An 11786-nucleotide genomic window follows, 5' to 3' on the forward strand; every position below is an offset into this window, starting at 1 on the left:
TGGAAGGAGAAGATTCTCTGCAAACCCAAATTGCAGGAATTTACTTCACTCAGGGTACTTGGCACCCCGATTGCTAGAAGAGTTTCAACGTATGTGGAATTTTTTATTCTTTTTATTTTCAGCACTACCGTCTTATGGGCCATTTCTGTCCCACATCACTCCACTTTTTAATACATAGTGCAGTGGTCTTTTACAGAGGATATAAGTCCTCATCCATGAGCATAAAGTTGCGTTACTATTTGGAGATTTGCTGTTCCACCTAGTATGCTGAATAATAGGAGAGAACAGTAGCTTAAAGGAAGGTTCACTGCTGTGAATTCATCTACCATGCTAATGTTACTACCCTAGTGAGGTTTGAGCTACTCTCTCTCTCTCTCTCTCTCTCTCTCTCTCTCTCTCTCTAGATCTATGACAGATCAGGTCAGAAGTAGGCAGAGCTACGAGTCAAAGTTCATTTTAAGAATGGGATGCAGCACAGAAGTTCTTAAATATATAGAAAGCAAATAAGTTATATATATTCTCTTCTTCTCCAATCCAGAAGTCCTAAGGGTGGCAATAGAGTGTGATGGAAGTACTTGTCAGGGGAGGATAGCCACATGGAAGGATACTGTTATTAGTACAACATATCCTGAAGACTTGAAAGAAGCTACATAGTTTTCAGCACACACGTAGAGAGAGAGAGAGAGAGAGAGAGAGAGAGAGAGAGCTTCTCTTTAAAGGCAAAGAAAAGAGCTAGTGGTAGTGCACATCAGTGTGATAATAAAAGCTCCATTCTACCAAACTTAACTATACAAGAACTAATTTTCAAAGAGAGTTATTTAGTTTCCACTTTTGCTTGCAAGATCCGATATTTATGAACACACAAACCCAGAAGGCTATCGCTTGCTCAGGAAACCAACTGTTGTTAGGTGAACCCCAGCTAAGACACAAAAAGGAAACTGTAGCATGAAGTCACTCTCACCATTATGAAGTACTAATTAAGAGTTGTAAAGACTCACAGGAAGGGCCTCTGGAATATATGCTAATAGCACATGATACTTCCATCTGGTAAACGAAAGGGAATATGCAGCAGGTGGCAAAACAATATTGTCGATTTCGCAGAGCGACAAACTAATAATGTATTAACAAAATTTATGTAGTTTGTATCAACGATGAAGAAATTACCTTTCCTAATTACCTCCAGCCGGTTGCTCAGAGTGGCTCCCTGTCCACCATTGATTTAAGGAAATGGTGAGTCAGGCAAACAGCTGATATACAATTATTGACAGCATCCAGATGGATCAATACCATAGAAGGAATGAAACTCTTAGAACTCCAGGAACTCAAGAAATAACCCACAGATAACATTCAATAGTTTGATCCAAAGGACTTGCCACAAAGCTATCGAGAAAATTGGTGAATACAAATTATAAAACCAGTAGATTGGTTAAAAGTAACAATTTAAATAATTAAAAAGAATTACATGGTAATTGTTTTATTACAATAGGACTTCACCATATATGGGTATACAAATACATAACAGATGTACAATAAAGACCACACATATGTCTTGGGTACCATCTACTTGTCTTTAATCTGTTGTGGAAGACTTGTGAAGAAGATTTACGCCATTGTAAACAAGGTGAGCAGGACAGTGATTGTTGATAATGCCATAATTTCGCATTTCACCAACTAGAAGACCTATTCTAGTTGCTGCGATTCATCAGACAACAGTCATTGCCTTATTAGTTGCTTTTACCTTTTGAACATCTTTAAGGTACCAGAGTTTATGCAATTAACTGTCACTGCAATGGCACCAGGATGCAGTCATAGAATGTATGAGGTTAAGCCGTAGACCTTGTAAAGTATCAATTGCCTTGTGCAGCTGAGGTATGGGTGTTGATGAACTTCCCATATGCTTGAATTTGCTCGATAGCACAATGAAGTGGTATTGTGTCACATGGAACAGTCTGAGCAGCTGTGCCTTTATGGAACACTTGTGGATGCCACAATGTGTCACCCACCACTTTCTGAGTTACAATTCACAAGCTGGTTCATCTTTCATAGAACTTTTCAACATGTAGAACAACTATCTCCCATAAAGATATCTGAAATAAGGTTAAGAATAAAACTTTTGAGCTCACTACAACTAGACTTGATTAGATTTAGAAAACTCCCAAAAATAGGTGAAAAGTAGTAAAAACATGGAAGAGCTTGAAGTTATCATATTTCTGAAATTTCGCAATGACAATTGGAAATTCAGCGAGCCACACAATCATTGCTTTTAGCCTGCCACAGTCAGTTTGTCAAAGTATCAAACTGATACACTGCAGAACCCAGTACTACTACTTCGAACCCTTTTTAGACATCTAAATTGCACATCTAACATAAAAGCAATTCATCTGAGAACTTCAAATGATTTTTGAAATCAGAATTAAAGCCATTCTCAAGATTTAAGCAAAATATGATTGTATTTATTTCTTTTTACATTTGAAATTAAGCATTTTACACTTTACATTTAGTTGCTCCATATAATAGCACTCTAACTACTGTCAATGTTTCCCATTTTTATAATCAGAAACAAACAAATGTATATATACAATGGATCATTAACAAACACATATATGCCAAGTAACTCACCTAAATGTTTGCCATCATTCATGCAAGGATAATGTTGCCTTCTTATGCTTATTTGTTACCTTGGCAGAAGCCACACTCCAATTTATCAGTGCTGTAAACAGAATATATGAGATATGAAGACATTCTAGCTTCCAGTGGGCTATTAAAAAAATTAGAAGAATTCACTAAAGAGAAAGAAACTGGCCTATGATGGTGGTTCTAGGCTTCTAGCTGCTTAAGCTGATTGCTTATTGTCGTTTGCAGTAATTCCAAAACCAAAATAAAAATCTCACCCCCTGTTCATACCAAAAAAGAGCGAGTGAGCTTTCACTCCTATGACCAAATCAAGGCCTCATTCCATAGGGGATTGCCGAAGCCTTAAAGAGGCAGCAGATAAAGCAATCTTCAAGAATCAGGAATAGTACTTAGAAGGGTAAATATCTCAGATATTAAGCCTCTCCATCCTGGTGGCACTTATGCTTCTTTTTAACTATTTCATTGATCAATGAAGTATAAACTGCAAAGTCTGAAATCATTCCTTTTTCACCCCTCAATTCCTCTTGATCTTTGACTTGCCCATATTTGTAATGCCCTTCCAAGAGAATATTATAGGTAATATCATCCGGTGAAACTCCGATATTGAGCATAGCATTTAGGAGCACATTGGCATTCTTCATTTGTCCAATCTTGCAGAGGCCATTCATGATCACATTATATGTCACAACCCCTGGTGTATGACCCTTACGCTGCATCTCCTTTAGCAGCTTGAAGCCCGCCTTAACCTCTCCCTTCCTGCAGAAGGCATCAATCACCATCGTGTAGGTTACCTTGTCAGGAGTTATACCAGCACTGATCATTTCATGCAGAGTCCTATCTGCATCGACTGCCCACCCTTCTTTACTCAACCCTGAAATAAGCGCTGTGTACGTCACTTCATCTAATTCAACACCTTCAACCATCATTTTCTTTCTGATCTCCATTGCCATCTCCAAATCCCCCTCCTTGCAGCACCCGTCAATTAAAGTAGTATAAGTAACCTTATCAGGCTTTAGACCTCTTTGTCTCATCCCCTCAACAATATTTTTTGCCTCTCTCAAATCCCCAGCCCTGCAAAGGCCATTCACCAGAGCATTGAAAGTTATCAAGTCCGGCATAACGCCTTTCCTCAGCATTTCTCGATACAAATCCATGGCAACTTCGACCTTTCCATGTTTGCAGTACCCATCAATCAATGTGGTGAACGTCACTGCATTTGGAACCAACTCTTGCAAGCACATTTCCTCAAACAGTCGGTTCGCATCCTCCAACTTCCCTTCTCTGCAGAGTCCCCTGATCAGCACACTATGCGTGAAGACATCCGGACGAATCCCAAATTCCCCCATCATCCCTTTTAACCCAAACCCTGCATCCAAGTTCCCAACTTTACAGTACCCGTCAATCAGAGTGTTAAAGCTGACCACAGTAGGACCTGAGCGACACAGTGACATTTCCTCAAATACCAAATGAGCATCTTTAATCTTCCCCTCCTTGCAGAAAGAATGCATCAAAACGTTGAAAGTCCTCACTTTTGGTGGAAATCCAGCTCTAATGATCTCCAAATAGAACTTCCATGCCGTCGACGGCGAATTAGACCGCAGCAACCGGTCGAGCAGACGATCGCACGCATCGGATGGTACACGAAGCCGGTTCTGGATTGTCAAGCGGACAAATTGGATCGCGTCGGAGATGAATCCTGCATCGGAATACGCATCAACTAGGGCAGCGAGGAGAGCTGAGTGGGGCGGCCGCGGGGAATTCGTTTCAAGTGCCGTGGAAAAGAGAGAATGAGAAGAATTGCGGCCGCGGCGGGAGATAAGAACGCGGAGGAGAGGGGCGGCGGAGGAGGAGAGGCCGCGGAGGAGGAGGAGGTCGGCCATGGCGAGATACGAGAGAGGGGTGTGGCGGAAGCGGGGGTGGGAGGAGAGGAAGTGGAAGAAGGAGAGGAGGGAGAGGGGAGGAAGAGAGAGGGGGTTGAGGGAGAGGAGGGAGAGGAAGTGGGACGGGGTGATAGAAGGGAGGAGATGGGAGAGTGAGGAGGAGAGTGGGGTAGCCGGGGAGACGGCGATCGCGCGGGAGATGGTGAGCAGGAGAGGGGAAGGTGGTGGGTCGGAAGGTGGAAGTGAGTACCATGGAAGTGGAGGAGAGGGAGCGCAAGTGGTGGTAGACGAAGTAGGAGGAAGTCGGGTTTTCTTTGGTAGCCTCTGCATAACTGCATGGCTTGGAACTGAGAATTGTGTTGGATTTGTTATTTATCTCACAATTATTTGGGCCTAGATCCAAATTGGCCCAGTTTATGCTCTCTATGGGCCCAAAGGGCCCAAAGGCCGAGCCCATAGTTATCATATTATTTTTTTTTCCATTTTCAACTATATTTGCAAAAATAAATCCCGGGATATTATCACGGTAGAAATATATAAAAAAATCTCTCCTTCACATTTAAGTCCCTCTAAAATTAATATTTGTATAGATACCCCTCAAGTTTAATTATACAAAAAGATGTAAACACTTTTAAATGATACGATGGTAAATATGAAATTCAAAGGAAGATTCGTTGTTGATAAATTAATTTTGTGGCTAATTTTTTAGTAATCATCAATTCGTCAAGCATGCTGATCCAATTACTCCTCAATTAATGAGACATTCTGGTAATCACACGCTAATGGTCTCATCACCACAACCCCTAATCTGTAAATATTGTAAAGAGACAGGACCATAGATTGATTTGTCCACTTAATAAATGCTTGAGTTGACATTAATCATTCTAATTAACGGTTTCCTATTTAGCCACCATGTGTCCCCAGTACCTACTACTAACGTCAAAGTCGTCCCATAAAGAAGACGCCATCAAGAACTCTTCCAATCTAATGTGTGTCACGTTCAATGAGAAAACCAACGTTTTGTAAAACTATGTCATCCACAAGACCTTAATCATCTTTTTTTAAGGCTAATATGCTACCTATCAAGTTAAACTTTTAGACAATCACTTAACCCAAAAGCTTAAACTAAATAATGAGTGTTATTAGATAATGAGTCCGGTCAGAACCATCAGGGGTAAACTAGTCTTTTCACATTAAAAGTACCGTCATTTTAGTGAAGTCTATAGGTGTGTGAAGATTTCGTTGGATATAATATGACGCCCTGATATATTAAAAATAGAGGTTTAGCGATAATTCTTTGATATAAGTGTCATAATTTTAAACTTAGATAGAACTGTAAATCAAATATAACATCAAGCTCAACAACGCACATGTACAAATTCAAATGAAAAACGACCTTGATAAATTCATAAGAGCATGGAGCCTCGAGTCAGCCTACGATCTTGTCGTGTTCCGATAGTCCAAAACTCAACCCTATCGATCTGCGAACAACGCTGAAATATCAGATATCACCAACCAAATAAAAACAACAAAAGCAACAAATAGATAAACCCTATAGCTAAGGCAAGATTAAAAGAAAAACACAAATTAAACTCCCACAAAGATACAAGACACTAACAACCAAACAAGGCACTTTCCATTTTGATGTTGAAATTAAATGGTGTCTTCTTCAATAGGAAATGAGACAAATCTAAAGAAGATGATGTAAAAAAATAGTAGCTACTATGTAACATGAAATCCATGGTAGATGATTAAATGCTTCAAATTAGTTGCCTTAAAAATTAATTGGGCCAGCAATTTTGCTAGTGGCTTGGTCTAGTCGCCATAACTGGATCTCTCCTGCATCAAAACTTAGCAACATAGAAAATTAAAGAATCTAATCATTTGGTTAGCTTATTTTAATTGATTTATATTTATTAATTGTTTTGTAAAACAACTTGCTCAATTTCCAGAATACCTTTTGTTACTATTTGTTAAGCTAATTCTTAGGTTAATAAAAATTTATTATGATAAAAATATTAAAATTAAAGTATAAATAAGATAATTGTATCTGAATTCCACTAAAAGATCACAGATTTAGATTAAAATAATCTGCATGAACAAAATAGACTTATAAGTTCTTCGCCGATCCGCATAACTATATCAATAAGATTTTAATAGCTCAAACTCATGAATTCTACTTGAATCTTAATTTACTAATATAGGAATATAAATAAAACCTTATACAAGCTAGCTTTAATCTAACCTAACTCTTTGTAATTTAGTAATTTTATAATTAACGCTCTACCTTAGATCAAATATATGTAACAAAAAGAAGAGGATTAGATTTTTTTTTTGGGTGTAAGGTTAATTTTGCTTAGTACCCTCTAATGATCTTATCCAACTGCTTGCATGGATTTGGACGTGAAGTCATAGCAAGTGTAAACTTAACCATGCACCACTCAAACATGATAAGGTTCGTACTGCACTTGATCTTCTTATTGGTCTTCAGCTGAGCATATCTATATAATATCTAAGTGTATTGCTGGAGGAAATAAAAGGAAAAAACATAATAATTCAATGTGGCGTATATGTATGTATGTATGTATGTATATTTGTATAGGATGAAATTAACCTTGGGAATCCATGCTCGCTAAATATGGTCCCAGATTCATTTGAATTGAAAAACTAAGACATATAACAACAATTGAATCAATGAAGAATTCTTTTTTTAATCAAATTAGCCATGTTTTAAATTATATTTATCGAAATGGATTAACCGCTAAACTCAATACTCGAAGGGTTTGTTTCACTCTAGCTATTAGTAAATGTTGATCCTATTAACATTTAGTATTTATATTTGTAAGTTAATAAACTAAAATGTTAATCTTATATGCAGTTTATATGTTTAAAATACTAAATTTATTAGTGATTTATTTGAAAATTATTAGATGAAATACTGATAAATTTAGCTAAGCTTGTCTTAGTTTTTCTTATCATATAAAATATTGATAATGATAGAATTTTATATGTAAGAAAAAGATGCTGAATTTATTAGCATTTTCTCTTTAACATCTTCTTCTTATATATAATGCTATTAACTTCAATGTTTTACTAAGAGTTATAGTTAAACAGCTTTATTTTGGTACTAAATTTGATGAAATATTTAGAAGATAGGCTAGTTTGGTCAAGAACTATCAAAGAAAGCCAAAGGCCTCTAAAAATATAAGGCTATTTTTGAGACGATCTGAATCACATGGTAATATGGTATGCGACAGGACATAATATAAAATACCATGGTTTAGAGATATATATATATATGGAGTCATATGGTCAAGTTAGTGGATTAGATATTATGCCCACCTTGTGCTGCTGCATGTACCGAACCAAACAGTATATTTGAACAGGAATAATCTTATCCATATAAATATCAATAAAGAGAGGATAATTAATTAGGTAGTACGTAGTTTAGAGTCGCCTGAAATCCTAATACCAGGGATGGATGATTACCGACTGCTAATTATATATGCTCGTTAATTAGACCGTAATATATCTCTAATATATAGTCGTTGACTTTGAACATCCCATCACGTATTTTCACGTGTTATTTTCCATGGTTTATAAGTAAAACTATGGGTCTATAGTTTAATATTTAGAAACGATTCATATAAACGAATTAACCAAAGACTTGTCGGCAAATGGTATATTTTTCGGTTCTCACGGTGAGAAGTTTCTTTTTTTTTTTTCCAAAGGAAAGTGCAAAGGCTAAAATGATTCATTAACGTTATCTAAGGGTTAGAACAATAAAGCCTAATACACAGATACGGGAGAGCTTTTAACATAAGTCTCTTATTTGGTCTATAATACTCCGAGCACAACACAATATTTAAACGAGGAAAGGCCCAAGAGATTCTCAAGAGTAAAGAGCCTCGAGTTAGTCTACGGGTTATGTCATTCCAGAAATTCAAGATACGATCTTGAGAGTCCATAAAGGTAAGAGGATCGAATATCACTCACCTGAAACACAAATTAAAGAAAAAAAAACTTACAACACTCTAAACCCGCTACAGAGCAAAAACAAAAGAATACAACTAGGGGTAACCAAAAAGCACAACATTTGTATCCAAATAAACACAGACATCAACAAAGCACAGACTACAACTATGAGTCTATGAATGAGCCGGACCCTCCCCCACCCAAAGGGGCCTCTCCCATCCAGTATGACAATGAGACCTTTAGGCAAAGGATACTATTGAGCTAGGGATGGTCCATAGCAGTGAAACAGAACTATTGCGCCAGTAGTAGATTGGGCGGAGATTCAATAGAAAGATAGTGATCAAGCTTGGATCCTACAAGGGAGGGGAGGAGAAGAAGATCGTTGGTGGCAATGAGGAGCAACAATAGGGAGTGACAACGGCAAGGGTTTTGGACATATCTGAGCCTAATGAAGGAAGCAGCAAGGGGTAGGGATGCATTGGGCTCAAATCCAGTAGAAGGGTGGTGACCAAGCTTGAATTCATCGAGGGAGGGAAGGAGAATAGGAGCGATGACAGTAGGCACAATGTTGAACAGCATTGTCGCGGTGGTGAGAGGGAAGAAAGTGATCAAGGTTTTAATAAAATAAGAGGAAAAAGAAAGAGAAAAGAGAGTAAAGGGTTCACCCGGCGGCACGGCGAGAGAGATCTCTTTAAAGGTTGCCCTAATAGAGGGGGCAGGGAGAATTCTATGCGTTCTCAAAGGTGAGAAGTTGAGTTGGAGACTTTAGAGTTCTATTAATTTATTATGAGAATAAGATAGTTTTTATTGCATCTTAGTTGAGTTGACCACGTCTCCTAACTATATTTTTCTCTTTATTAATATCTTGCTCTACAAGCCATGCATCTAATCTAGGAAACCAGGATAAAGAAGGGAGGTGATTTTTAAAATTTGGTTAAAATGTAGGTGGTTATTTGCCATAAAACCCCAAAATTCTTAATTACTCTGGGATTTATTCACACGCTAATCGAATTGATGATATGATTAACACGTGCACAGAAGTAGTGTTTAAATGAGAAATCGTGGGATGGACGACGACGGATGAGAAGTCCTGGGTATTCGACAAGTTTAATCGTATTCTAACTAAGAAATATATTAATTCTGATGGCATTAATTAATGAATGACAGGATAAATGATGCCGATAACTATCCTATCCTATCCGATGCTTGCATTCTTATTCTTATGCACCAACCCCTTGCACAGTGGAAATATTAATTTTGAGTCCTTTCAGAAATATATATTATTATAATCCGTGGGTTTGGTACTCATAATTCAAGGTCATGCTAATTAGCACGGATATCTGTCATTAGGCATATAAATATGCGTTTTAATTTGGTGACAAGAGGTTAGTCTTAAACATCAATTAAAGAATGTAGTTAAATAACTAATCGACCCAATAAGTACTTCTCATGTAATTAATTAAACTTTTACCACTATATATATATATATATATATATATATATATATATATATATATATATATATATATATATATATATTCTCATCTTCCCTTATATGAGACAATGATGCTTCTCCACTAATCAATTAATTATATAGCTCTCTCTCTCTCTCTCCCTCTATCTCTTCCAAACTACTAGTCATAATTCCCACAGAAACCCTTCTCTCTCTCTCTCTCTCTCTCTCTCTCTCTCACTATAATTTATACCCCCCATCCATCTCTCCTCTCTATCTCTATAGCTCTAAGTCCATGGATCGGAGGAAGAGAAGGACGAGCTCGATCTCGTCGGAATCCGACGATCTAGCCCTAGTGAAGGCGGCAGCCTGGGCCTGGTACCAGCACGGCTCCGGCGGCCCCGACGCCCGCCCACCGCCCGCGGAATCCGACGTCGCATCGCGGTCCTCTCAACGCCCTCCCCGCCCCTCCCGCTACCAGATCGAAGCCCGCGCCACTGCCGGAACGGTCACCGCCGCAGCCGGAAGCGATAAGACCCCTCCGCGGCTTCTCGATCTCTACGAGATCGAGTGGATCACCAAAGAGCTGGAGCGCCTCATATCAGCGAGCACGAAGGGCAGCGCCGACCGCCGGAAGGAGGCGGCGCCTCCTACGGCGGAGGGGAAGAGATCGGGGAAGAAGAGCGGTGGCAACGGCGGGTTCTTCGGGCGGCACGCGGTGGCGATATGTGGATCGGTGGGGGAGACGGTGAACCCGGCGGCGGTGGTGGGGCGGCGCCGCACGAAGCCGGCGGAGGTCATCTAGGGTTCGGATCGTCGTATTCTTCATGTAATTCTTTTAAAACTCGAGGTGTTATTAAAATAAAATGATGTACTAAGTTTGCATTATGTGATTAGAACCCCACAACCGTAGATAGATTGAGAAAGAAGGAAACGAAGCTAAAATTTGGAAAAAAAAGAAGAAGAAAATTGAAGTAGAAGAAGAGGAGGAGGAGGAGGAGGAGGAGGAGCAGAGCTGTGTGTGTGTATATAAGTACGATAGTATTCATAAGATTTGGAATTGTAACATTTATTCTTCGTTCTCTTTTGGGTGCAACTGCAAATGGTGGCAACTGACAAGTTTTGAATACAAAGGATTTGGATGTTAGCGCGGCGGATTGGATTATAGTGGTGAGTTGTATCTCTTTGGTATCTCCCTCCCTCACTGGCGTGGATTTGGAGTGGTGGTTTGAGATTTAATTGGGATTTTTCTTTTCAAGCAGATAGAATTTGTGGTGGTCTCTTATTCCAGAAAGGAACTCGGAATTTAATTGCGTAACCTTGCAAGAAATCTTTGTCCAATGACAGGTCGTTTTCCTTCTGTGCATTTATTTCTCATTACTTAGAGTAGCATCTTAAAAATAAGAAAAAGAGAAGTAAAGGAACACGTACCTTTTTGCTTGCCTCTAAATCTTAAGTTCACAGGATTTGAGCTTACTAATTGTGCATAATTGTCACTATCTAGGATTTAGCTTTGTTATTGTTGACTCTCATAGTTTTTCATTGTTGGTGATTAGTTTGTGAATTTTTGTCGATAATTTATCTCACTTCCCATGATCCTAATGCGCTGTTTTTGGTTGTTAAGTTGACTTTGAAATAGTTGTAATCTTGAAAGAGAAGGTGGATTTGATTGAAAAGGGTGGCGAGCTGGCTAAAGATTGAATAATGTAGCTACCTTTTTGTAATTTAAGTGCAGCATAGATACTTTATATGGGCTTTTTTGTTTGAGTCTAAACCAGGCAATATCATTTTGGCCAGATTTGGGGGCCCAGAGTCATCGATCCAAGCACTATTCTCACTCTTCC

At 38.7% G+C, this 11786-nt stretch overlaps 2 protein-coding genes across 2 annotated transcripts; one reads left to right on the top strand and one right to left on the bottom strand.

The window, feature by feature from the left end:
* Positions 1 to 1383: 1383 nt before the first annotated feature.
* LOC140760229 (uncharacterized) lies at positions 1384 to 4844 on the bottom strand. The gene is made up of 2 exons (XM_073097095.1): positions 2620 to 4844; positions 1384 to 2087 (listed from the first exon to the last, which is right to left on the bottom strand). Exon 1 carries the CDS (start codon positions 4842 to 4844, stop codon positions 3048 to 3050), a length of 1797 nt encoding a protein of 598 aa, XP_072953196.1. The 3' UTR covers positions 1384 to 2087; positions 2620 to 3047.
* Positions 4845 to 10081: 5237 nt separating this feature from the next.
* LOC140759951 (uncharacterized) lies at positions 10082 to 11260 on the top strand. The gene is made up of 2 exons (XM_073096674.1): positions 10082 to 11112; positions 11205 to 11260. Exon 1 carries the CDS (start codon positions 10238 to 10240, stop codon positions 10745 to 10747), a length of 510 nt encoding a protein of 169 aa, XP_072952775.1. The 5' UTR covers positions 10082 to 10237; the 3' UTR covers positions 10748 to 11112; positions 11205 to 11260.
* The last annotated feature ends 526 nt before the right edge of the window (positions 11261 to 11786 follow it).

Source organism: Typha angustifolia, chromosome 5 (genome assembly GCF_048772165.1).
Source record: "Typha angustifolia cultivar Huaian chromosome 5, ASM4877216v1, whole genome shotgun sequence".
Taxonomy (NCBI): Eukaryota; Viridiplantae; Streptophyta; class Magnoliopsida; order Poales; family Typhaceae; genus Typha; species Typha angustifolia.